We start from the raw sequence: 27,491 nt of genomic DNA on the forward strand, positions 1-27,491 counted from the left end.
CGGACATACATTGAGATAAGCTAGAATTTGCATCACAAAGCCCGGTTTGTTTGTAGAGTGAGTCCAAAAATCTTGAAGAGACTCTGAGGTAAGTTTGCACACACTCTCTTCTGAAGGAGATTTGGGGCAGAAGTCCAGTGTGTAAAGAGATGTGAGTTTGGGGTGGTATAGAAATATGTTCAATCAATCAGTAAATAAAGCCTCCAGGAAGTTTTTCACATAACTTGCATCGCCTCTGGAATGGAGGGGGTGCATTCACATATCAGCCAGATTTACCCTGAAGTCCCTGTAAGTTACCGGGGGAACAGTTCAGACACAATTCGGGTTTTTCACAGCACGTTAAGAGTGTAGCCGGGATTTATAGCCAGGGTAAACAAAATCCACTATTTGTGTCGGGTTTTGGGGACAACTTCGAGTTCACAGTAGAGCCTCCCAGTAAACTTGTGGTAAAGCCTGCTGTGTGTAAAAGCCCCTGGAAAAAGAGAGGTGGCAATCAATGTAGGGCTTCCTGCCCAGTGGCTGGGGGTGTGTGGCCAGTGCCATGTGTTGGGAATTCTCTCTGGTAAGATAAACTCTTTTTCATTATAGCACAGTGCACAGAGACACAACACAGCGGAATTTAGTAGGCATGCGTGTATGCTGAGAGTAAAGTAACTTGGAGCCAAATCATAGTTTCAAATCAATATAAATTGTATTTATCAGAGAACTCCATTCTAGATAGGAAAGTGAGGAGTTAAAATCTCTAATCCAGCTAGCTAGATGGATGCAGATGGATTCTGCATCTCTGCACACATGGTGCAGGGAGAGGAGCTTGCATGTTGCAAGGCAGAAAGAACAGGAAGAGAGGGGGAGAGGAAGGAGGAAGTGTCCCTGAGATTAGCAATCTACATTCCAAAGGGATAGTGTCAGAGCAGTAGAGAAGGGATGACCAATGCCTTGACCCTTTAGCCCTCTGACTCACTAGTCTGTCCTCCTATGTCACTGAGAGACAGTGTAAAGTCCTGAACTTCCAACACCATGGAGGTGACGCAGCATCATGGCCTGGCTGATGCAAGGGGTAAGCCATTTTTGGAAGGGTGGTATGGAAATCAAATAAATAAATAATGAAATAAATAAGGAGTGGGGTGGATCTAGCAAGGCAGAGACACCAACTTCACTTTGAACAGCACCCCTCTTTGAGTCGTTCCTACAGGACTGGCACACCACTTCTGAATGGATGCCAGCCCTCCTCTAGCCACTACACCATGCCAGTGGTAGTGCCCTTTCCCCCTCTTTCACAGTGGTATGACTTGGGTGGACCCTAGGCTCAGACTGGCCCACAGGGCAACAGGGCATATTCCCGGTGCGCCCCACCTGCAGGGACCCCATTGCACTCGGCAGCAATGAATGCTCCCACCCTTAAGTGCCCATTCTGTTCAAATCCCGGCACCCTCCCCACATACATTCCACCGCCCTCTCAGTGCCCCCAGTCCGGCCCTGGTGGACCCCCTGCAAATATACAGTAGCTTTCAATTAGGTTTTTCAGCATCATTTCCCCCTTGTTTTCAGTGTTAGATGCAGCTGATGAAACAGCCGTCGCTTCAGCTTAGACCCAAGATCATCGTTCTCTCTCATGCACAGGTAAACTGCTCTTATGTTAACAGATTCCCTCGCAGCCTTCGTAACTGGCACGAAGATTCGTTCACACACCTACGTAGAATCTACATTTCCAAACTGCTCACGTAGTCACATCTCTTTAGAGCACAGGGTTCATCTGTAACAGAGATTATACTCTCTTTCACACATATTTACAGACACATTTGCACAGTGATCATAGGTGGGAATTATTATTCTCACAAACACAGGGGACTTAAAGAGTAGGAGCTAGACTACATACTATGTTAAGGCTGTCCTTAAGAGACAGGTGTAAAACTGGAAGCATTTGTTTCCATAACAAGCAACTGCACCCCACCCCTGCAGTTGAGGACTGCAGCAATTGGGGGTAGGCTCTAACGCTTTCCCCTGCACCATTTTCCTCATGAACATCCCTGCCCTCAAAGCGACAAATTTCCACCAGCAAATGGCTGCTTGAAGTGGGCATTTTTGGAAGGAAAACATCTCAAGGGAAAGTGCCGATCCTACCTCTGCACACCATGATCCTGAGTCACACTGCAGCTCCCTTATCTCTCCCTTGCATGGCGGCTTTTTGTGGGAAACTGCTCTCTTGGATTTAAGCCTGTGTCTTAGTGATGGGTAACCTAACATGCTGTTTAGCCCTAACAGTTATTGGTTTGCACTATTTGACATGTAGCCATCATGACTGCTCCTGATCTTTTTTTCTGGAATACTGTGATGCATACTTTATAGGTGAATTGGGAAGAGCGGGGCGCTGATGATAAAGAGCCTTGCCTTATGGGGTGTGGGTGGGGAACTGGACATGCAGGTGTGCTCCTTTTTATCAAGTGTTCTGCCTTCTCCTTGGACCCTCCAACCAATGACTTTCACAGCCCCTTCTAGCTGCATCTGGCGGCAGTTCTTATCAGAGAAATGCATTCCATGCGCCTTCTTCCCTAAAAGGTGTTGCTGATGCTGAACTGCCCTTGTTATATAAGGCTACCAGGCATTTTGGTGCCCTTGCAATCCCTAGGAAATATCCCCTCTTTGTTGGTGGTGCTGCATCCAGTTCCCCGGAAACACCAGGTAATGGAAATGGAAACAATGTGGTTGTCTTGGTGGGGCTAGGGCAATGCTTCCTTGTGTATATAGTGCAGTTAGATTATAGGCGACAATGTCCCTCCCTTCTATCTGGGTAAAGAAAGCAGTGGCTTTAAATTTATATTTAGCAAAAAGGAAGAACAACTATTTTATCTTCATTCCATCCCTCTCAGTATCTGTTCCTAGGATCTATTTTTCGATTGTAAGTCCCTTTGAGAAAGGGAACAATTTTTTCCATTTCTTCTGTTTAGCAAACCATTTTGTGAATTTTTTAAGTTGAAAGGTAGTAAATAAACATTCTTATTAATAATAAGAATCTGTAGGGTAATGCATAATGATACAAAGAACAGCTCTGCTTGGCTTCTTGATTTAAAAGTAAGAATTGCTCCTTTACTAAGCAGTGGGGAGGTTGGGGCAGCTTGTGAGGGCAGTCCATAAATTAGGCTGTAATGTGCCACAGGACTCTGTTTTTTCTTTTCCTTTAGAGGAGCAGTTTTTAGAGCACTAGAGACTTGTGGTGTCCCTAATCTGTTTATTTACAATGTACAGTTTGAGTAGGCACTGAGATGCAGATGATAGATAGATACTTTATTTCGGTCATTGACCAGCATAAAATGAACAATACATAGTAACATCCCATTAAATAATAAATTCTTTGCGAGTTTTACAAACAATGTAACAAAACTTGGCCACATTACCAGAAATTTTTTCTTTAAAACTGGACAGCAGATAGTCTAAATAAACTGTTTGGTCTAATGACCGTAAATAAAATTACAATACAATACAATACAATAGTCTAAATAAAACTCATCAGTGTGGCCAGGAAACTTCTTTAACAGCGGGGAAATTTGTTTGTTTATTTAAAATATTTTTATACTGCCCAAAACGCAAGTTCTCTGGGCAGTTTACAAAACAATAAAAACAACCATTAAAAAGATTAGAACATTTTGACAATTAAAATTTAAAAAGTTAAAACTATTAAAACACAATTAAACACAATTTAAACTAATATCCTTGTAAAAGGTGCAGAAAAGAATCACGTGTGTGCAGTGGTTTCTATATCACCTGAGCCGCATGGGCATAGGCGAGCTGAATATGGTAACATTTTGAACTTCCCCTCTAGAACTGCAGTGGGGAGTGCATTTAGGCAAGTGAGAGTCATGGCTCTCCTAAATTTTGCAATTAATAAGTTGTTTAGATATTCTGCAGGCCTTGCATTTAAGGACTGATTGCCTGGGGGCCCGTGTTCTTTGAACCCTTTCGCTCAATTATAGCTACGCCCCTGCCCTTGGTGACTTTGCTAATTCATCTTGCAGTTCTATGTCTAAGACATGCTGTTTAATAACTCATGCAGCTTGGTTAAAACCCATCCTAATGAGCTCTTCCTGAGGGAGACCATAGAGTTGTAGCTTGGATTTTAACACCACCTTCCAATTTGAGGAGTAGCTATCAGCAAGTGTTAAAGGAGCTAAGCCCACTTGGGAGATCAGCTTCAGCCAAAACATGATGCTCAGCCAATGTCTCGTTTCTAACCTAAAGACTCCTGCCTCACACCTAAGTACAGTATTGGGAACACTACAAGGAAACTGGAAGATAGCTCTCAAGAATTTAGTTTGTATTGCTTCCAGAAGGGTGAAGTTCTCCAGAGGGCCCCATTGGGCACCGTACAGAAGCTGCAGGTAAACCTTAGCTGGAAAAAGTTTTATTGCAGCTGAAATAAAGAGAGCACCCCTGGTAAAATGGAAGGACATGATCGCGTTGGCTGATTGTTGGGCGAAGATACAGATGTACATTGGTCATTCTAGTTCAACAATATCTATTGAGCCCCATCCCATGAACACAATCCTAAGTACTACTACTATTGATATACCAATTTTCAACAAAAGCTTCCAAATAGCTTGGAGCTCAGCAAATTCCAATGGGTTTCTGCTTTAGTAGTCCTGCCCACAGTATCACACCATTTAACTGTGCAACTGATGTGACTCTTACAAACCCTTTACCCTGATAAAGAGACCCAGAGCGTGTTCACACGAGCAGTTACTTCAGTATAACACTTGCATTTCTAAGTCTTTATTTTACAGTATTTTTAAAAATGTACCCTGCCTTTAGGCCCGCATATAAGATCCTTAAAGGAGCTAATGATAGCAAATGAATAAAACAAAACATGGGCCCTTAACAAGTGTAAACAGTACCGAAGTCATAACTGGTCCCGCATAAGAACCAAATGTGGTTCTGATGCTGATGCCTGATGCTGAATGTAACTGTCCATAACTTTATCAGACTGCTAACCTATCTACAGAGGTGATGACAATATTATGAGGTGGGGAAGGGAGACATGTCCCCCTCTTGCAGGGGACATATATGAGGCATTTACTCTCTGCACAAGAATATGGGTGGATTAAAGTAAACCCAACGCAGTCTTAGATTTATTGGCGGTACTGTTCTTTTTGTACAAGAGAGGGAGAGAGAGAGCTGATCTTTTTGAAGAAGGCCCAGCAGGTCCCTCCTGCTGTATTTCTGGCTGTTCTCAGCAGCAGATGTCTCCAGAAAGGGTGCTGAATGGTTGATTTCACACCTTGCGCTAAGAATAAAGGCGTCCCTTCACAACTCTGAGGGGGAAAAGGCTGCCTCTGTATTTTTGTTTCAAGCCTGTGAGATTCATCCCCGACCTGCAATTTATGAGAAAAATAATTTCTTTAAGGCAGCCTTTCACAATATTAGCCACCCTATGGGCGTCGGAAATTCAACCCCATCCCCCTCTTGTAAAAAAGAGGCTGTGTTTCTGCGCTGGCTGAGGGGTCCCTGTGAAAAAGCAAAACAAAAACAGACTCCATGGGCGGGGGGAACCCACAAAAAACAGAAAAGTCACCCTCCCTCAATTTTGAGGAAGGGCAGAGATGTGGCAGCCTTGACCGAACTGGCCCTTTCCCATCTGTCTCTGGCTTTGTGTTGCTCGCTCTGCAGAAGCTTGTTACCTCCCTGTGGAATGGCCTGGCCCCATTTTTAGAAGTGATAAGACAGCATAAATTTAGATGCTCTAAAGAGCCTCTAGTGATAACAGTATCTAGTACACAGTTCAGACAAATATGTCGATGGAGGCCAAAAAGGGCCTAGGAGTAGGAAGAAGGGAGAAACAGTTAAAGCACATTCTGAACCCAAGCCACTAAAGTGAGGGCCTGCTTGTGTGCTATGTTGTGAGGGAAACTAAACATGAGAATCTCCAGATCAATCTTGTGGTGCTGATTTGTCTTTGCGGGGTCAATTTGATTCCCATCCTTCAGTATTTTAAAACACACACACACACACACACACACACACATTCTCAGATCAGCTTAGAAGATAAAATCTAAAATAACAGCAAACCACAGAAACAATAGGAATGATAAAACAGCAATAAATAAGCCGCAGGATAAACACAGCAACAGTTAAAAGCAATTTCCATCACACAGATTACAAACCTAGGAAAATAAAGAAGGTCTTCATCTAGCAGTGCAAAAACATGAAAGTAGGTGCCAAGCAAGGCCACAGAAGGCCAGTTGCTAATGCTACCCATTTCACCTCAGACAACGAAGGCAGAGGGCCTCCAAAGACTATCCACATATACAGACAGGCTCATGAGGGAGCAGACCATCCACTGGCATTTGCACGTTATAATTCATAGTTATTCCGTTCCCTTAAGTAACTAAGGCCATTTCATCCATTAAACAGAGGCGAATCTGGGTCACACATAATGGAGTTACGGTTCCTTCCTTCCTGATGATGATGAACACTCCTGTTAGGTACAAACCTCTGCTACATTAACATAGTTTAGGGTTTCCACGGCTTCTCTGAGTTATTTTTAGGGCTATAACTCCCTGAATGTATAAATACATGCACCCCCTCCTTTCAACTGAACAGCCACCGTTTGCAGATTAGGGGTTAGTATTTAATGATCTGGGATTAAATCAAACTATGTGGTTTCAAGCCTGACTGGAGCCCTGATACCCATTTTTCAAAAACAAATGCAGCCTTTCTTTATCCCATTCCCTTATGTCTGGACTGGGCCTCCAAAGTGAACCTGAGGGAGAAATCTCCATTTCTTTTTCTCCCTTGTGCTTCCTAAGGAGGCAATGCAAGGATGAAATTCATGTCCTCTAGACGAAAAGTGAAGTAGTAGATATATTAAAGGAATAATATAAATATTCTTGTCTTGTTTCCCCCACAGTGTACCTGAAAATTTATATTTCAACATGGCAGAAGAGTAAGTAGGACTTTTTATATTATTAATTGGCAAGGTGAAGTTTGTGTTTTGGTGATGGATTAGGGATAATGCAGGGGGTTGGAGTGGGACTCTCAGAAAAATGTCCCCTAGTCCTCGCACCCACCCATGCTGGGGCTTAGCATGACAGTGGGTTTTTAAACTTGTTTTTTGGTGTCTCTCTCTTTATTTTCACTGTCACAGAAGGGGAATTATGGCGGGGTGTATGGGTGTGTCAGTCAGTCAGGTGTCTGCCTTCTACATGCTGTGACTAGGCCTGCTCCAGGAGCAGAGTCTAGAGAAGAGAGTATGGGAACTGGGATCTGGAACCGTCGGTGTCCTCTGGAATTAAAATTGACTGAATTAGGGTTGGAGACAGTTGAAGAAAACCCAGGACTTCTGTGCCCTCTGGAAGGAGCAGTGGTGTCCTTTGGGGTGAGTGGGAAGAAACAAAATTTGCCTGGGTCAGGAGTAATGTGATAGTTGGGGCAATGGAGATGAAAACTCTTTAAAATATTGCTTGGGCCTGCTGGAGAAAGGTATATATGTACATGAAAGAATAATATAGTCGTTTGACTGATACATATACTTCTGTTGTTTTCCACAGGGAAGAAATCACTGTAAGTAACAACAAAGAAGAATCCTCAAAACAGACAGAAAATAAAGGCTCATGTTTTTAACTGGGGCCGTGTCCTACTCCTTCAGGATCCATTTTTTACTACATCAGGGAAACTCTAGTTTTCAGCGGTTTTACTTCGAATGTAGTAAATGAAATAATTCCCATGAAAAATTGATGTAGTAAAGTCCATCCATGTTGAGTGATCTTGGATATTCTACCACTAGAGTCAGCTAATACCCCAAGATCAAAAGACTCAGTCTCTTTGTACAATAGCTGTGTATTGTCATTGATCTAACTATAGCGTTTGAATCTTCCCAAGTTTCAGCTTCCAGCTTTAAGTGAATTTTGCCACTTAAAGATAAGCATTGAAAGCGTTTCTTTTTCACTCCAAATCAGAACTCAGTTCATTGGAAAAGATAATCAAGATTTCGCAAGAGGTTACCAATGTCAGTCCAGTTTAGGATTTACGAACAGCAATGAATTTTGTAATAAGTATTAGATTATCCTAAAATGTTTGCCTTTAGTATATTGAGTAATGTGTTCGACCAGCATTTAATTTCTTAAAAAGAGGAGGTCTGAGATTCAACCCTTTTGAGAAGTCATATTCTTTTCTCTGAAAATTCTTCTCCTTCAGTCTTGATGCCTGATGGCACATTATGGTCTCATGATACTGAAGGAAATCCACTCTGCAGGTTCTCCGAGGCACTCTTCATATACCTAGGAGTAAATCCTGCTACTAAAATCAGAACTGAGTATGCAGAGGAGAAGATCTGGCATAATATCCTGAATTTTGGCTTAAGGAAATATTACAATAAATGCCCAAATAGGTTTGCTTTTACTTTTAAATGCAATGTGGGCAGTGAGAATTTTGACTCAAGAGGTGGCCAAGATCAGAGTTTAAATCCTTGAGGTCTTTCCAATGGTGGCAGATTCACACAATCTTAAAAAAAAAGAAGAAGCATGTTTAAATATCAGGAACCTTGTCCAATTTTCAAAACCTGGACCCATTTAAAATGCCAACAAACTAACCCAGCTATCCTGACTCTTATAGTATTTCTTAAAGACAATGTGGCAGTTAACACAATACACATTTTCTTTCTTTCTTCAGTATGAGGAAGAGGAGGAGGAAGAATATGTGGAGGAGGAAGCGGAAGAAACCATAGCTGAGCCAAAACAAGAGCTGGTACCTCCCAAGCCTGCACCTCCCCCTCCTCCCCCTGCCACTGTCCCTCCACTCCGCAGAAAATCTTCTGCTAATTATCGAGCCTATGCTGTTGAGCCACATGATAAGGTGGGTCCCTATGCCCTTTCAAGGTGCAGTAAAGCAATACCAGTGGACTGGACTTGGTGTCTTCTGTTCTGTATCTTCTCTAGTTTCAAAATCTGAAAATCAGACACAGAATCCTAATTCCTGAGAATCTCTATTCCCCCCCCCCCATTTCAGCATGTGTCAAGTTATCATGACCGTAGAGATCTCTTTACAAATGTGTTGAATTATGTACACCACCTAGAGATACATATATCAGGCGGTATATAAATATGATAAATAAATTAAAAACATTCCGGATTTGTCTATAAAATAGGGCTATGATGTTCAGTCATATGATTAGATAGGTCTGTTGAAGAAAAAAAGCATTTTGTTCAAACAATAAAAGGTGTCCCCAATTAATCAGTCAGCAGATTTTTCAGTGTTGGTCGTAATACAAGAAGAATAATAGAATCATACAACGTTGGGATTGGAAGTAACCCTGGAGGTCCTCTAGTCCAGGGATTCTCAGCGTTGGGTCCCCAGATGTTATTGGACCAACTCCCATAATCCCCAGCCCCAGTGGCCTTTGGTTAGGGATTATGGGAGTTGAAGTCCAATATCTTCTGGGGACCCAACGTTGAGAATCCCTGCCCAACCCCCTGCTCAGTGCTGGAAACTGCCTCAGAATCCCTGACAGATGGCTGTTGAAAACGAATACAAATACAACTAATACTTATATACCGCTTTCCAACAAAGGTTCCCAAAGCAGTTTACAAAGATATACATAAATAAATAAAATGGTGTCCTGTCCCCAGTGGGCTCACAATCTAAAAAAAGAATTATAAGATAGACACAAGCAACAGCCACTAGAGAGATGCTGTGCTGGGGATTCTGGTCTGTGACCGCAATAAACATACTACTGCTGTGCTGGGGATGGATCGGGCCAGTTGCTCTTCCCCAGCTAAATAAAGAGAATCACCACTTTTAAGAGGTGCCACTTTGCTCTGTTAGCAGGAGGCCTCCAGCAAAGAGAGCTCACCACTTTACAAGGCAGACTATTCCCCTGTACAACACCTCTTACAGTTAGGACATTACTCCTTATTTATTTGTTTATTTATTTATTTATTTATTTATTTGAAACATTTAATGTACCGCCCACTCAGAAGACTCCGGGCGGTGCACAAAAACATCCACACAAGGCAACATTAAAAATTACATTCTAAATTAAAAACTAAAGTAACTAACAAAAAAAAAACCAAATACGTAAACTACAGGGCAAAAGCCTGGCGAAAAAGAAAAGTCTTCACTAGAGATCTGAAGATCAGTAAGGAAGGGGCTAGACGGATCTGAAGGATCCACCAATCATGTCCACATTGAATGTGCTTCCCTTGTAATTTGAACCCACTGGTTCTAGTCCTGCCTTCAGAAGCAACAGAGGGCAAGCCTGATCCTTCTTCTATGTAACAGCCCTTCAGATGTTTGAAGATGGCTATCATCTCTCCCCTTGGTCTTCTCTTCTCTAGGCTAAACATACCCAGCTGCTTCAACCCTTCCTCATAGGACTTGGCTTCCAGACCCCTCACCATAGAAAACTGATTGATAAAAACGTACTTATAAAACTTAGCTATAAAAGCTGGTGACGGCAGGTGCCATTTTAGAAGAGGTATTCCTACATGGGATTCTGTCCTTCCTATCACTTTAGAAACGGGTGCCTCATTTGCTGCAGTGTAAACGAGGCCTAAGGCACACCAGGAGCTTTTCCAATGGCCATTGAACACAGCTCCGCTGCACTTAGGTTGCGGCAGGGGGCGGGGAGGGGGAGGTTCATACAACCGAACCATTTATAGCAATGTCAGGACTGCAGCAGAAAGTGCTGTTCATACAGCCAATAGCATTATTCAGCTTTGCGCCTGACAATTTGCAGTTCCTGTGCGTTATATGTGTCCTAGAAAAAATAGCACTTTGGTGCAGTGCTCAGAATGACTTGACTTTTAGGTACTTCCTGCTGCAGTAAAGCCACCCATCTGGGAAAGCTCCAGGTTAAGGGCAGACTCCTGCTTCCTGCCTTTCCTTCTGAACTGTCTGCCCTGAAGTTGAGGGTCAGCCAAGCCTTCTGTATTTTGCTCTGTTTAGAAGAACAGGTATTCTTATGACTTTCGAAATCTCACTAAGATCCCCGTGTTTTGCAACATGTAACAGATCTTGCGTGTTTTCCTTTGTTCCACTACAGAGAAAATCCAAGATATCAGCTTCTCGGAAATTACAGCTCAAGGTAACGTTGGCAAATTGAGGTCTGATGGAGAAGGGAAATGGGGAAAGAAGCACAGCCTCGCTCTTCTCCTCATGCTGCAGGAAGATGCTACAGCATCACTGACAGACGACTATCCAGTGTCTGTTTGCAAACCTCCAGCAAAGGATAACCTACCACTGCACGAAGCAGAGTGTTCCCCTGTTGAATACCTGGCTGCATTCGCATGTAACGCGGAACTGCAGGTCCAGTGGGGGCCCCCGCCCCCACCCCTGCTCTCCTGTCCAAATCTGGATGAAACAGAGAGCAGGGAGCCTGCAATCAGGGAGCCTGTAGAGGGGAGGGGGAACTGGCTATGTGGGCTTCCTCCTTTCATGAAGGACAGCCTGCACAGCCAATCACAGCCGGAGAGAGAGAGGAGCTTCCTCCTTCAATTCTAGTTTGAGGGAACACAGCCTGCATTTCTGCATTCAGACGTAACGCAGGCTGCGTGAAACCTTGAGTTGGAGTGGCGAAATTCACTTCAACCCGAGGGTACGGATTGGAGTTCACGAGTGGAACCTTAGGTTGCTCTCCACGTGGAACTGGAGTTCCAAGAGGCTGCATTCGGACCTAACAGTCTTGAAACCTCTGCCCCATTCAACTCTGGTTCCGCATTACCTGTGAATGCCTATGTCTGCTCCCTTACAGCTTGGAAAAATGTTTCTAAATGCATCACATTGACATTCATGTGTTTTTCCATTCGTCATCTTTTTAATAAGTCAGTTTCAGGGGCTGATATACTGCGCAACATTCCATGTGCATTGTAATGAAACATGCACACTTTCACAAGAGCACTCTTGCACAAATGCACAAAATTGTGCAGAGTTGTGCAATGGACAGCCAATGGAAATAATGGTCATCACTGGAAATAATGGAAATAATGCGCAACTGCGTTTGTGAAAGAGCTCCTGGGCAAATGCAGCATGTTTCATTAAAATGCACATGGAACATTGTACAGTAATGTCAGCCAGGTATTTTAATCTCACTTTTCCTTTTTAAAATGCTGAACATGTCTAACAAGATTTGTAAAATACAAACAACCATTAAAACATGATCACAGCAATATTGTTTTTGGTTGGAGCAGGCTGTTTACTAATGACTTACAAATTGGCCTGCCCGGCCATTCTGACAATAGCACAGGATAAATGTATTTTGCAGTTTGTTTGGGTTTTTTACTCATTCAGATCTTCTGTTTCATTTGGATGTGGCTTACATCTGAAAATATTGCACTGATTACAGCCTCTCTGGAGTATAGTTTGGGCTGCCAGTTTGGGCCTACTAATGAGTTGGAATGAAGCGGTTGCTTCAGGTGGTGAATTGGCTCCAGAAGTGGAGTGGCCACTGACCCGCTCACTCAACTCACCCATCCTGGGCCCCCATTGCCCCCCTCCCCAAAAATATTTATGGGCAGTGTGCGCACACCCCCGCTGCTGCCTCCAACCACCTCCTCCTCCTCCTCCTCCTCCTCCTCTCATGCCATGTCCCACACTCTGCCTGTTCAAAAGGCAGAGGGGAGGGAAGCTAGAGCAGAAAGAAGTGATTAAGAACACTTCCTGCCACTACTTCAACTTTGAACAGGTCATGGCCAAGAAGAGGAGAACTCGTCAGTTTAGAGTTGGAAGGGACCTTGGGGGTCTTCTGGTCCAACCCCTGCTCAGTGCAGGAAACCACTTTAGCATCCCTGACAGATACCCATCCAACCTCTTTCTGAAAACCTCCAGCGAAGCAGAGCCTGCCACTGCACTGTAGACTAGAAGGAGGAGGAGGATGGATGGTGGCAACAGCATTATTGGGTTGGAAATGGGATGTGTGTATGTGTATGTGTTTTGCACTCCTTGCAAAGGCTTGCAAGGCTCAGATCAGGACCTCCTGATCTGACCCTCGCAAGCCTTTGGAGCATGGGTGAGGCAGCCTCTCCATTGCTCCCCTCCCTTGCAAAGACTTGTGAGGGCATGGGGTAAGGGGCCGCTGCAACCTCTTGTCCTTGTCCTGAGCTCCTGCAAAGCTTTGCAAGGTTCAGATCAGTTTCCTGATCCGACCTCTGCAAGCTTTGAAGGGGAGCAGGGCAAAGAGATGGGGGGGCCAGCATGCAGCCTCCTCTCCTCAGCCCACATCCCCTTTAAACCCTTTAGAGGGCAGGACTGGTCCAGAGGGCAGCCCAGGTGAAGCAACATTTTGGAACTTACCTCAGGAGCTCAAATACCTTGGTCTGGCCCACCTCCCAGTTCCACGTATAATATTGTTTAAATTGACTGGCCACTCTACCCCAACAGTGTAGGAGCAACCTAGTGGAAGGGGGACACTGGACGAGATCAAGGATTCCCAATCTTGGGTCCCAAGATTTTGGTGAGCTACAACTCCTATCATCCCCAGACACAATGGCATTTGGCCATTGTGACTGGGTATGATGGGAGTTGTTGCCCAACAATATCTGGGGACCCAAGGTTACATAGGAAGCTGCCTTCTACCAAGTCAGACCCTTGGTCCATCTAGCTCAGTATTGTCTACAGCAGGGATTCTCAACGTTGGGTCATCCGATGTTGTTGGACTTCAACTCCCATAATCCCCAGCACCAGTGGCCTTTGTTGGGGTTTATGGGAGTTGAAGTCCAAGAACACCTTGGAGAATCCCTGATCTACACTGACTGGCAGTGGCTCTCCAAGGTTTCAGGCAGGGGTCTCTCCCAGCCCTTCCTGGAGATGCTGCCAGGGACTGAAGCTGGGACCTTCTGCATGCAGAGCAGATGTTCAATCACTGAGCTATAGCCCCATCAACAGACAGTGCTCACATGTAGTCACTCATCCAAATGCAAACCAGGGCAGACTCTGCTTAGTAGAGTGGACAATTCATGCTTGTTACTGCAAGACCACCTCTCCTGGTTGGGAACTTCTGGACTAGATGAACTGGATCGTGGCATGTTCCTGGGACTGGAGAGAGCATGAGGCCAGGTAGACTCATCATCAGTCTGATCTGGGTCTATATCCTCCCCTCACTACAGCAATTGATGCTCCAGATGGCAAAGCAGGAAATGGAAAAGGATGAAGAAGAGCGTGCCCAGGAGAAAGAGCGATACCTCTCAGAGCACTGCAGCCCTTTACAGGTGGCAGGCCTTGGCCTTACTGAGCTACAGGTAACCATGGGGGTGGGGCAGAAGGGTAGCCTGGACCCAGACTGAGGTCTGATCAGTTCTATGGGTGACGGCGGACAGTAATGTAAAAAGGGAGCTCAAAATATGTCCCTCCCCTGTGGGGTGAGCTCGGCTTCCTTCCTGCTTCACAACTGAAATGACAGATGTGCACGTCAGTGAACTGACAGCAGCTGACTTTGTCCTTCTTCTCATGCTTCAGGCAAGCTGTCTACCTATTAAGATATTTTGAAATGCACCACATTTACGTACATATGTGTATCCATTAATTTGCCACCATATTAACAACAACAACAAAAGAGAGTGCACAATTGCACGAGTGGTAATTCTTGGTCACATGATGGAGGTCCAGCTAAGCAGTATGTACAGCCAGCTCCTAGTGAGCCAGTCAGTCACTGCCATACACAGCCAGCTTCTGCTTAGAACCTATGTCAGTGTTTCTCAACCTCCCCGCCACACCGAGGCACACTTAAAGTGAGGGGGGAAATTGTGATACACAGACCCCTCCCCTCCAAGAAAAATCTTGATGTAATATGGGGAAAGTCAGCTGCAAAAGCCAGGAGTTTAAACTCCCCATGTTTGTGTTGATTTTTGTGTTGAGGTTGTTGATTTTTACCCACAATAGGTAAAACAGCAGAGCACTAAGGAATGAGCACACACTCCAGTTACAGAGTAGGTAGCAGAGGATGGTTCGGATATTGCAGCTATTTAAAGAAAACACATGGAGATCCTTGTATGGAAAGACCTATCTCTAATCTAAAGGACTACATAGTGGATAGGTAAGGAGAGAGAGAGAGAGAGAGATGTTTCCATCTGCTCTCTAGGAGGAAAGGAAGGATTGTGACTCAGCACAGGAAGTGCTGCAGAGTCAGTTCAGGGGTCATAGAGTAGGGACAGATAGGGAGACCCTGACTCACTTTCTCTACTCCCAATGCCCCTAGTGGTCATTAGGACAGTTGGTGCAAAAGGTCGATGCACTGGAAGTTTATCTCCAACAGTTTGGAACTGACTTGCCCCATAATGTACAGGGAAGGAGCCACCCACTTCCTAGGCATAAAGAAGTGGGTCAGCTGCAAAGCCAGGAGTTTAAACTCTCAGTTTTTACAGATATCACTCCTTTATGCATTGGGAAGAGGGTGCCTCCTTCCCTGTGCATTATGGATGGGGTAAGTCAGTGCAGCACACCATCTAGTGCCCCATGTCACACATACTGTTTGGGAAGCACTGACCCAGGGACTGTTTATTGTTTCTCCAGAGCTCAGTTCTAAAGACAAAAAAGTGCCCTTGGACTGAAGGTAGTGAGGGCATTTCCAGAGTGGCCCCCCACTGCTCTAAAAATGGTGTGTATCTTCTTCGCTGTAAATGGATGGGTGGCCTATGAAACACCCCCACACACACACACACAGACAGGGTGTAGTACTTGGTTCAGGCTGGTGGGTGTGATCAAGCAGCTTCTTCCCTGCTGTGAGTAAAGCCCCCAGAGGAGATAATGTCTGTCTGTCTGTCTGTCTGGTGCATGAGACAAGAGGTTGAACCAGTCCTAACCCATGCTTAGTTTGTCTTGTGGGCCTTCATGGAAAGCTGCAAGTAAAGCGGGTTGGATCAGTTGAAAATGGGACTTTTTAAAGAGGAAAAGGGGGGAAGGGGGAAAGACATGTGTGAGAACTGTTAAGTTAAATGTTTTTGTTATTGCATATTTGCATAAATATACTTATCACTTGTTTTACCTTTAATGCCCTCTTGCTAATTCCACTGCTGTTTGGGCCCTTCAGAACCCACATGTTACAATTACAGGATTAGATATATAAACAGATTGACATTCACTGGGGAATCAAAGAAGTAAACAAGCCGAAAACTGTTGATGCTGGTGACAGAATGCACTCTGGCTGAAGGCAAGCGATGCTATTGACCTGATACACCACAAAACAGGAGACGTTTGCTTTTTTGAACTGAGGGAACCCACCCTAATGGGTTCCTCCCCTGTCCCATTTCCCTCATAAAATGTACTTCCTAATCCTACGTGCACTTCCTTCCCTTCAGGAGATGTGCCGGGAGCTCCATGCACAGGTTGGCAAGATTGACGAGGAGCGTTACGACATGGAGGCCCGGGTCAACAAGAGCATCAATGAGGTAGGCTGGGGAAACCTTCCCTCTGGTCTTGTGCTGGAGCACCTTTCCTATGAGGAACAGTTAAAGAGCTTGGGGCCTTTGGGGTTGAGAAAAACAACCATTGCATGTTTGCTCAGGAGTAAGTTAGTGAGTCCAGTTGAGCTTACTCCTGGTAAGTGTGTTCAGGACTGCAGCCTTAGGAGGGACATGAGACGTGTATAAAATGGGGTAGAGAAAGTGGGTAGAGGAGAGCTGGTCTTGTGGTAGCAAGCATGACCTGTCCCCTTAGTTAAGCAGGGTCCGCCCTGGTTGCATTTGATGAGAGACTAGAAATGTGAGCAGAAGTGTAAGATATTCCCCTTAGGGAATGGAGCTGCTCTGGGAAGTTCCTTCCCTGGCATCTCCAAGATAGGGCTGAGAGAGATTCTTGCCTGCAACCTTGGAGAAACCTCTGCCAGTCTGTGAAGACAATACTGAGCTAGATAGACCAATGGTCTGACTCAGTATATGGCAGCTTCCTATTTTCCTATGACATGTGCCAGAACAATTCCTGGGACCCAAGTTTGCGAACCCCTGGCACAGAGGATAGCGCTGGACTTGTACCAAGGAGCTTGCCCCTTAAGAATCCCTTTTTATTCCTGTAGACCTTTTGTGGCTGGTGATTTTTTTTTTTTTAATGGTGATTTTGGCTAGTGATTGTAATTGTGGTTGGTGCTCGTAATAATGACTCACCTCTTTGTCTTTTTTAATTGTTTAAACTTTGGGGCTGATTTTTATCTTGTACTATATATGTGTGTGTATATATAATCCCTTGCTTTAAGAATTTTGAATTCAGAAGTAAGATATGAATGTCCTAAATAAAATCAATACAGATAAATAAGCTGGGATTCAGAGGCATGTCTATAATTGGGCAGATGTGTTCGAGAAGACGAGCTGCCCTGGGCCCCCAGAGAAGAGGGGGTGTGGAGCCCCACTCACCTGCCACCTCTCCTTGCTAGGCTCGGCAAAGAGAGGTGGCCCTCTCCTATAGGGCTGAGAGAGATTCCTGCCTGCAACCTTGGAGAAGCTACTGCCAGTCTGTGAAGACAATATTGAGCTAGATAGACCAATGGTCTGACTCAGTATATGGCAGCTTCCTATGTTCCTGTATTTCCTAAACCCGCAGTAGCTTGTGGCCAATACGGGCTTTGTGGAGCCACTGTGGCAACCAAGTGGGGTGTGGGACCCAGCAGGGAGAGGAAGCATGTGAGCGGGGCTCAGCAAGGCATCAGGTTGGGTGGCAGGGAGAGATGGCAGTGGCTAGGAACATAGGAAGCTGCCATATACTGAGTCAGACCATTGGTCTATCTAGCTCAGTATTGTCTTCACAGACTGGCAGCAGCTTCTCCAAGGTTGCAGGCAGGAATCTCTCTCAGCCCTATCTTGGAGAAACCAGGGAGGGAACTTGAAACTTTCTGCTCTTCCCAGAGTGGCTTCATCCCCTGAGGGGAATATCTTGCAGTGCTCACACATCAAGTCTCCCATTCATATGCAACCAGGGCAGACCCTGCTTAGCTAAGGGGACAAGTCATGCTTGCTACCACAAGACCAGCTCTCCTCTCATGTGCAGCTGTAGCAGAGCACCAGAATATTTGAATACAGGCCTCTACCAGTGTCTACACCACTGCTGGTATTCATATGCCCCCTAAGCCTTGAAGTTTGCTGGGTAATGCTGGGTCAATTACAATGTCTCCGCCTAACCTGCATCACAGGGATGTTGTGAAAATAAAACCACAGAAGGGGAGGATGGAGTAATTTGTGTTGATACGACACCCTTGGAGGAAGGGTAGGATAAAAATGTAATAGAAATATGCTGATGAAAGAGTCACTTGTGGGAAAGGTGAAGTACTAATGATAGCCACTAGGTGTCAGTGCTGGATAATGTTTCATATTGGCATTGTAAATTAGGGCAGAATTAATTTTTTTTAATCTGTTATGGATTAAGGGTTGAGACATGGGGGTGTCATGGGAGGGATGGACTGACACCAAATCCTATATCCCCTCCAAACACTGGACATGCCCCCAAGAGTGACCTAATATAGTGTAAGGCCCCGGGGGCCAGTGGCAGCCCCCATCAACCCTAAGTGTGGCTCCCTTCCTAATTGTTTATAGGGCCTATGTGAAGCTTTGGCCAAAGCTGAATACTCTGGCACCATGCAAAGATGACCTTCCCCACCATGCGACTCTGCACTTGCCCTCGCGCTGGTGGAGCTGAGCTCCTTTAAGGAAAATGGAGCCCTCTTGAGCCCCTCCACCATCTTGGAAGGTGTGCACAGAGCGCTGGGAAATCTAGCCCTTCCCAGCACTTTCCTCTAGCTCTAGCTCTTGAGAGAGGGCGCCATCACTCTTAAGGAGAGATCCCTACCGGCACTGAGAAAGTCACAGTACTGAGTAGAGGTCAGCACCGTGGGAAATGGCATACTCCACATATCCTCCCCAGCACTGTGTGGTGGTGACTGTTCCCACTGAACTCTAGGGGTGTGCACGGAACCGCCAACTGGGGTGGGCGGGGGTACCTTTAAGAGCGGCGGGAGGGTTTACTTACCCCTCCCGCCGCTTTCCCGCTCTTTCGCCGTAATTGCCAGAGTAATTGGGACGGCAGGATACCTCCCTGCCGCCCCTTCCCTGACGTTGCTGGGAAAACTCCCAGCAGTCCTTTGCGCGGCGTGCGTGCACGTCACAGAGACTTGCGCACCTCTGTGATGTGCGCGCGCGCCGCGCAAAGGACTGCTGGGAGTTTCCCCAGCAACGTCAGGGAAGGGGCGGCAGGGAGGTATCCTGCCGCCCCAATTACTCTGGCAATTACAGCGAAAGAGCGGGAAAGCGGCGGGAGGGGTAAGTAAACCCTCCCGCCACTCTTAAAGGTACCCCCCCACCCGAACCGGACCGCCCAGGTCCAGACCGGTCCGGAGGCTATTTCAATGGCCTCCGGACCAGTCCGGGCCCATCCCTACTGAACTCAGATCTGTGCAGGGCTGTGCTTTCCCAGTGCCAGGGGGAGGGCCTTTAAGAGAAACAGAGCCCTGTTGAGCCCCACCGCCATCTTGTAAGGTGTGCATAGACATCTGGGAACTGTAATATGCCGTATATAATTCATGTATAGCACAAATTGTCCCCTTTGCTAAGTGGGGTTCACCTTGGTTTGCATTTGGATTGGTGACCACATGTGAACGCCGTCTGCTGTAAGACAGTCCCCTTAGGGGGTGGGGCTCAGTGGTAGAGCGTCTGCTTTGCATGCAGAAGTTTCTGGGCTCAATCCCTGGGATCTCCAGATTTAAAGATTCCTGCCTGAAACCTTGGAGAAGCCACTGCCAGTTAGTGTAGTAGATCATACTGAGCTAGATGTACCAATGGTCTGACTTGGTACAAAGCAGCTTCCTGTGTTTCTATCCTTCAGCCATACATCACTGGGAAAGTGTAGCATTGTGCTAAGGTGAGCACAGTGGGAACAGTCACCTTAGCACGGTTGCCACATTGCCAGAAGGCCTGTGTGGAATATTTGTTCTCAGCTGAAGCTTCACACAGGCCTTTTCAAGTCCCCCCCACTTGAAAAACAGTGAAGATCAGTGCACTGGTGTCTCGGTAATCCTTACAAACCTTCTCCAGATTAAATTGATATTATTATCCTCACATCTATTATTATTAGATGTGCAGGCTGGGACAAAAGAAAATACCTTGCCTAAGCCTCGAAAGGAGTTCAAGTAAGATTTGAACCAGGGAGCTCTCTTAGATGCCATGCTGCACTAGCTCTTGTATAGTTTGTAGGCTAGCCCTCCCACTTCTGAGAACTGCAATAGGGGCAGAGCCACCACTGAGCGGACGGGTTCAAAGAACCCGGACCGCCACCAATCAGGGGCCGCGCCTGGAGCCCCACCCACCCACCCTGCATCAGAGGCAGGGGGAGTGGCTTCGCTCGCAAACGGAGCCATGCACACTGTTTGGGAACAAATACCAACCAGTGCTGCATTTGCAGCATGACTGGGAGCTGCAAGGAGAACATTCCTGGCCTCACTGTGAACACGGCGTTCCATTTGGGAGCATATTCCAACCAGTGCCGCATTTACAGCATGGCCAGGAATGCTCTCCCTGCCTTTTAAGGCAAGTAGAGCAGCTCCTGGCCATGCTGCTATTTGCTCCCAAATGTTGGGGAGGGGGATTGCGGCCCCATTTGCAAGTGAAGCTGTGCTCCCTGCATCTGATGTCAGATGCAGGGGGCATGGCCGGGGGGTGGGGCGCAGCGGTGGTAAGAGCACAGGCCACTGGCTGGCTTCCTCCACCACTGAACTGCAGCAAACCCTAGTGGGACACCAGCATAGTTCCAGCTCCCTTGTAGAGCCTGAAGGGGCCTTTATGGCTGCAGAGATTTTCTTGACTGGGGAAGTTCATGAAAAAGTGGGTTGTAGGAGCATTCAACTTAGTTGCTGTAACTGGAGCATGCTTTCCCGAATTAAATCTGCTACCAACTTCCTGAAACACAGTGACTTCCTTTCCCTAGTTTGTAAGTGCTCCCTTAAGAATCCCTATCCTCACCCCCAGATCGAGGATTTAAACCAGAAGATCTTTGACCTGCGAGGCAAGTTTAAGCGCCCGGCTCTTCGCCGTGTCCGGCTCTCGGCCGACGCCATGATGCAGGCACTTCTGGGCTCCAAGCACAAGGTCTCCATGGATTTGCGGGCCAATCTAAAACAGGTCAAGAAAGACGACACTGAGAAGGTGAGGCTGGAATGGTGGACTGTTTGTTGGTTGGTTGGTTGGTTTTTTCGATTTCTACACTGCCCTTCCAAAAATGGCTCAGGGCGGTTTACACAGAGAAATAACCAACAAATAAGATGGATCCCTGTCCCCAAAGGGCTCACAATCTAAAAAGAAACATAAGATAGACGTCAGCAACAGCCACTGGAAGTACTGTGCTGGAGGTGGATAGGGCCAGTTACTCTCCCCCTGCTAAATAAAGAGAATCACCACGTTACAAAGGTGCTTTGCCAAGTTAGCAGGGGTTGCCAGGGAGTGGAAGGAAAAGAGGGAGAAGTGGCAGAAGAGACCATTGTTACATGATCTGTATGGCGTTTTTGAGCCGTATTGAGCATAATTGCAATAGCATTGTAACAGCAACAATATTATCCTGCTACTGTGAGGGGGCACTCATGTGGAGTTGTGACAAGATCAGACCCAGCACTTTAATGGTCTGATGTGACCAGTTATGTAGTTGCCAGTCCAGAAGTGCAGAGGGCGCTCTCCATGACCGCCCCCATGGCCATGCCCACCCGAACAGCCAAAGAAGCCAAGAAGTACCAGCGCTCCGTTCCTGCACGTCCCCCCTCCACTACACCCATGGATGTGACCTCTGCTGCTCCTCTCCAGAAGCTGACTTTTCAGTTGATTTCTCGTCCTCCTGTAGGAAAATCGGGAGGTGGGTGATTGGCGGAAGAACATCGACGCTTTGAGTGGCATGGAGGGGCGCAAGAAGAAATTTGAGGCCTCCACTGCAGGACAAGCCTGAGGTGAGAGAAACTGTTTCAACTGTTGGTGTGTTTTTTAAAAACACCTCAAAAAGCACCTTTTTAAGGAGGCTTTTTAATGCTCCATTATTGTTTTGTTATATCTGGTAGGTTCTTTAGCTGCTTATGATTTTCAGTTTTAATTTGAACCTAATAATTGTGGTTTTTAAACTGACTTGTTTTTAAAAAAAATTAGTTAATTTTATTACTTTATTGTAGCTGTGTCTATCTTATTGTTGTAATAATAATAACTAGCCGACCCCGCACAGAGCATCTGTGAGCTCTTTGGGGTCGGTGGTTACCTCTCCCCCCCTACACACCTTATGCCCCAGTCTCCGCTTCCAGGCCCAGATGCCTCTCCTCCCCACTGCCACTTCTGCCCCCGCACTTTCTTTCCCCCCGCCTGGGCCTTGCCTCCAAGGCTGGGCCCGCCGCTGCCATGGCGACCAATCCTCCTGGGTGAGCCTCAGTCAATCAGGGGTGTCAGCCGCCCAGCCAATCAGCTGAGCTCTCACATTCCAAGGCACACCCAGGAGAATTAATATAGTAGATAACTCCTTTGGTGGTGTGTGAATTAAAGGACACGAATGCAGGGAGGAATACTGTCTTGTGGTCTGCCATACAAGGGTCAATCATTCTGTTGTGCAGGGCTGTAGCCACCAGAGGATTTGTGAGGAGCTCAGTCCCCACATGGATATCCCTCCCCTAGATGTTCAGCTTTCATTTAAAAGAAGCCTGTAGTAGATCTAGAGCAAGCATTCAAAGCAAGGGTGCTCCACTATGCACGCACCTCTGCTCAAATGCCTGCGAGCAGAACTGGCAGGCATGTTCTACCTTGAAAAGGCCTCCTGTCCTGAGTCTGCTTCCAGAGTCTTGATTTGGCTACTGCTCTCCCTTCCCCAAAGCAAAGAAAAAGGGGGAGAAGTTGCAGGTGGTAGGAGAAAGTGCTTTGAGCAACACATGGAGCGTCATTTCCCAAGGGACTTGACTTGATGTAGAAACAGAGTTCAGTGACAACTTAAAAATTAAGTTTTTTTTATGGCGGCAGAAGCTTTCCTACACTAGGGACCACTTCTCCCAAAGAGAACACGCCATGTATCTGTTAAGGTGAGCTCTTGGCCACAAAAAGGTGTGTAACGATAAATCTGTTAGTTTTTAAAGCTCCACAGGACTCCTTTTCCATTTTGCTGCAACAGGTAAACATGGGAGCCATCTCTAGAGGGTGATTTATTCCAACAGGAGATTTTACAGGGCATCTACCTGATGTTAATTTCATAGCACCATCTGCTGACAATCTGTGAAAAAAATGTGCCTTTTCCAAATCAGAATAAAAATACAGTAGTATTGGCACAGCGGGGAAGCAGATTGCCTGCTTCCCCTTCCTCTGCTTGCTTCCAATATAACTCGAGATTGTCAACACAGGAGGGGAGGGGGAGGGAGGAGATTGGAGGGGTTTTATGATTATTTTCCCCCCACCAGGGTTCTTCTGTGCAGTTGCCTTTGTGCAGTCTGGCTACTTTGGGCTGGAATCTTATACTAGTGCAGCTGAACAGATTTCTGAATCCAACCCTTCCTCATGCATATTTACTGAAGAGGAAGCCCATTGAACTAAATCATTTACTTCTTTGCAATCCCACTTGCTTACTACAAGGCAAAGGGCAGGGAGAGAGAACAGTCACTTACTTAAAAGGAAGCCCATTGAACTGAATCATGATTCATTTATTTCTGTGCAATCCCACAGCCCTCACTGGAGGAGCGCTCGCCTCCCCCCTCCTATTTAATTATTTATTTTCCCCTGGAGGTGTGCCGGTTCCTGTCTTTCCCCCTTCCTAGTTCACCACATGACTCCCTTTCACTCCCCACCCCCCAATAAGCAGTTCCCTTGTTTTGTCACTCCAAAGGATCTTCTCCACACTCTCCCACTTTAAAAAAAAAAAAAAAAATCCCCGTTATTGCTTGCACAAGACTGGAATAATGCAAGACAAAGTTAGATTTTTGTTTTGGAACAATGCTTCCCCCTGCTGGCAGATTTGCTCAAGGCAGCTGAAAAGTTACCGACAAAAAAATCCATGTCAACCCGCCCACCCCCCACCCCCGCAACTCCATTAGCCCAAATGGAGCAGGCAGAGGGGCAGATAAACACATTTCAAGGAGAATATGGACAGTGCTGCCTTGAAAACACATTGCAATGGACAGAAGATATGAATGGCCACCACCCTACAGTGAAGCATTGAATAACACTTTACTCTTGGTTTTAAACCGTTGCATATTCCATCACACTTTGCAATGCTTTACCTGCTGCAAATCTCATAGTCCAGAAAATGCCCAGGAGTCGACACCAACTCGACAGCACAATCTTTCCTTTCCCCTTAGTGTTGAAAAGGCACAGCTTTCTCAGAGATTGTTAGCAGAGAGGGCCAGTAGTTGTCACTGAGAAATAGCAGCATCTGTAAACCTAATGTGGATGCCTTGGATTGTGTTGAAGTTGCAACAAATTACTGTCTAGATCAGGTCTGCTCAACTTGGCCGCCTCCCAGCTGTTTTTGGCCAACAATACCCATAATCCCGTTACAGTGGCAAATAGCCCGGGATTATGGGAATTGTAGGACAACATCTGCAGGAGGGCCAAAGGTGAACAGGCCTGGTCTAAACAGACCCTTCTGGAGTTTGACAAATCTTGCAAACAGATGCAGCTCAAGAGCTACACACTTCTTCCTTCAGGCATTTTGGCTGATTTCTTGGCTATTTGTTCTTGGCGCGATGTTACTGTTACATTGCTGCTGGATTGTTTGTTATCATCAGCAAACCTTTTGCAAAAGCAGTATACAACCTAATTAATTCAGCTAATTTAATCCAGTTTTTTCTTGCTATTTTCAGGGTCAAAGCTGACGAATGCAGCACAGGTGCTGCAGGCATAGCCTGAACCTGAGACAAGTGGTGCACCATCGATACGTATATTTTTTCTTCTTCCCTTGGAAATGGTTCTCCCTGTATTTTCTTCTCTCATCTGTTTTTCAGATGAGTCTCCTGTCTTCTCCCCAGCCTGCAGAATTCATCAATTCTGTGAGATGTACTGGCAAGAAGATACACACACACACCCATCTCTGAATGTGTTATCATTCCTCGTAGTATACTATAGATGCCTGTTGTGAAGAGTGCATTATGGAGCACCTTCCTTCATCCTACTTTCCCTCTTCTTGCTTGTGAGTGAATCCAAACCATAACACGGACACCATCAAAACAATCCTTTATAAACTGGCTGTGCACACATGGTGATAGGGAGAGGATGGGCTGCCACCACTGTGGCCGCTATATTCAAGTCAAGTTAGTAAACCTACTCTGTACTTATTATTATTTTCTTTAAGCAGGCAGTGGGAAGGGTGTCCAATTTTTAAGGTAGAAAATATAGTAGCTTTATAGTTACTGCAGCGCTTGCTTTGTGGTGGTATAGCTCAGGGATTCTCAATGTTGGGTCCCCAGATGTTATTGGACTTCAACTCCCATAATCCCCAGCCACGTTGGGAATTATGGGAGTTGAAGTCCAATAACATCTGGGGACCCAGCATGGAGAATCCCTGGTATAGCTTACTCTGAAAGCTACTGTATGGTGTAGCTTCCCCTGAGAAGCAAACCAGGCTTAACTTCCAGTGAAAAGTTATGACATTTTAGATTGATTAAGATAATTTTATTTATTGCACACCACTATTTTTGACATTTTTTGAAAATTAATATTTTATTGATGTTCATGTTAAAGGTACATAGTTCATACGTTTGGCCATTATTATGCCATCACACAATATATTCCCAAACACTGGGAACCACAAACATTTTTTTTAAAGGAACAATCATATTTAAAGCCATTAGAGCAACAAAGTTGGGCATCTCAGTCCTAAAAAACTGCTGCAATGCTGCTTGAATCAGTGTTCTGCCATAAAGCACACTGCTGAAAAATGTAGTAAAACACAACACATATTCATAGAAAGGCAAAAGTTTATAAAGCTTATAAATAAATAAATATAAACAAATAACATCATGTTCGCTTTTCACAAACCACTTCCTACACAAAATGGACGCTGTGAGGTTTCTGATTTTGGAGGGCGTACCACAGCCCTCGGCCGGGACCTTGGAACCCAGTATAAATCAATCTTAATAACTGATCAAACCCATAATTGCTTTTGCTTTATTTTGCCTTCTGCTGGAAGCAATGCCAGAAGGCAAATTCTTACCTCTGCACATATTTGCAGCTTCAGAAAATGAGAAAATCTGACTCAAAAATTCAGTTATCAGCTGCTGCATCCTGTTCTGATCAACAGAACCCCATGGCTATGACCTAATTACTACAGGCTTAACACCAGCTGAATTAGCATTCTCTCTTTAGAAAGGGAAATAAATATGCAGAAATAAAACATACATATGTTTGTATAAATAACCGTACATAAATTATCTGCTGTCAACATCATTTTCATGTATCTTCCTTTTCCACTTCCTACTCTAGCCAGCCTCCTTCAATAAATAAAACCTGACATATAATAAATAAGTTATTTAAATAGATAGAATAAATCCTGAAAAAAGCTGGCAAAGTTAACAACAATGTTGATGATGAAAAAGAAAAGCAACTCAGTCCAATGAAACCAGAGTTTCACTGCTATGATCGGTGAATCTTCCTTATGTGTCTCTTAAGTGCATCATTTACATGTATCATGGCAACATTGGGATGCAGAAGCCCATAATACACAATAATTATATTAAACACTTTGAAGTCTGCTCAGAGCACAATAAATGAATTCTTTCTCCCCCTCCCCCAAACATTGCATTTATTTTCTCACTCTTTACTACAAAAGAACTCAAGATGTTCAAGCTCCACACAAGTCTTTCTTTCAAAATCTGAAATTACGCTCCCCTCCTGAAAAATCAGGTGTGCTGGGCAATCAAAAGACATAACTTGGGCTAATGAAACCACGGTTTTGGTCCATCATTCCCAAGGGGTCGGCTGATTCGACATCAAGTTCCTGTTCATAGAAGTTGTAGTCCACAAATGCAGGTTCCACGGGAATCCGGTTGCGGATGGGCAGGAACTGGGAGAAGGGGGGCAGCTGGCGGCTCCTAGACAGAGTCCCTGTTGAGCTGAGGCTAAGAGGAAGGTTGTGGAGTTCGGAGTAGTAGAGGTTGTAGCCATCTTGGAGAACAGTTTCGCGGAAGTTGCATGCCTCTCCAAGGTAAACTAACTACAGAGGAAGAAACACCCGTGAGATCATCCCTTTATTTATTTTATTTATGTTTATACTTATACCCCACTATTTCTCCAAGGAGCCCACAGCAGTGTACGTGCTTTATGTTTATCCTCATAACAAACTTGTGAGGTAGATTATACAGCCCCAGAGTTGCCCAGTGAGTTTCACAGTTGCATGGGGATTTGAACCCAAGTCTCCCCGATCCTAGTCCCACACACTAACCCAGGGCTGCTAAACTTCGGCCCTCCTGCACATGTGGGCCTACAACTCCCATAATCCCTGGCTATGGGCCGGTGTGGCTGAGGGTTATGGGAGTTGTCGTTTAAAAAAAACGCGAGGGGAGGGGGGTAGGCCTGCTCTAACCCCTACATTACACTGGC

At 45.5% G+C, this 27,491-nt stretch overlaps 2 protein-coding genes across 5 annotated transcripts in view; one reads left to right on the plus strand and one right to left on the minus strand.

The window, feature by feature from the left end:
* The first annotated feature begins 2,574 nt into the window (after positions 1-2,574).
* TNNI3 (troponin I3, cardiac type) lies at positions 2,575-26,679 on the plus strand. Of its 3 annotated transcripts, none has more exons than XM_053261818.1 (9): positions 2,646-2,679; positions 6,899-6,934; positions 7,539-8,841; positions 11,030-11,071; positions 14,088-14,219; positions 16,275-16,364; positions 20,919-21,095; positions 21,781-21,883; positions 24,758-26,679. In XM_053261818.1, exons 3-8 carry the CDS (start codon positions 8,617-8,619, stop codon positions 21,880-21,882), a joined length of 768 nt encoding a protein of 255 aa, XP_053117793.1. In that variant the 5' UTR covers positions 2,646-2,679; positions 6,899-6,934; positions 7,539-8,616; the 3' UTR covers position 21,883; positions 24,758-26,679. The 3 variants fall into 3 exon arrangements, with proteins under 3 accessions (XP_053117792.1, XP_053117793.1, XP_053117794.1); XM_053261819.1 differs by lacking the exon at positions 2,646-2,679 and having other exon boundaries at positions 6,909-6,934; positions 7,539-7,551; positions 8,659-8,841; XM_053261817.1 differs by having other exon boundaries at positions 2,575-2,679; positions 6,899-8,841.
* FGF21 (fibroblast growth factor 21) overlaps positions 26,480-27,491 on the minus strand; it is a 35,958-nt gene continuing 34,946 nt past the window's right edge. For both annotated transcript variants that reach the window (XM_053261820.1, XM_053261822.1), the window contains one exon: positions 26,480-27,105. In XM_053261820.1, the coding sequence (XP_053117795.1) occupies positions 26,809-27,105 (297 nt within the window). In that variant the 3' untranslated portion in view covers positions 26,480-26,808. The remainder of the gene's footprint in view (positions 27,106-27,491) is intronic.

This window comes from Hemicordylus capensis, chromosome 6 (genome assembly GCF_027244095.1).
Source record: "Hemicordylus capensis ecotype Gifberg chromosome 6, rHemCap1.1.pri, whole genome shotgun sequence".
Taxonomy (NCBI): domain Eukaryota; kingdom Metazoa; phylum Chordata; class Lepidosauria; order Squamata; family Cordylidae; genus Hemicordylus; species Hemicordylus capensis.

Bases quoted from the DNA above. Each gene is read 5' to 3' on its own strand.
- TNNI3 (XM_053261817.1), top strand. From the start codon at position 8,617: ATGTGGCAGTTAACACAATACACATTTTCTTTCTTTCTTCAGTATGAG. The intron at 8,842-11,029 runs GTGGGTCCCTAT...GTTCCACTACAG, and splicing joins CTGTTGAGCCACATGATAAG to AGAAAATCCAAGATATCAGC. The intron at 21,096-21,780 runs GTGAGGCTGGAA...GTCCTCCTGTAG, and splicing joins AGAAAGACGACACTGAGAAG to GAAAATCGGGAGGTGGGTGA.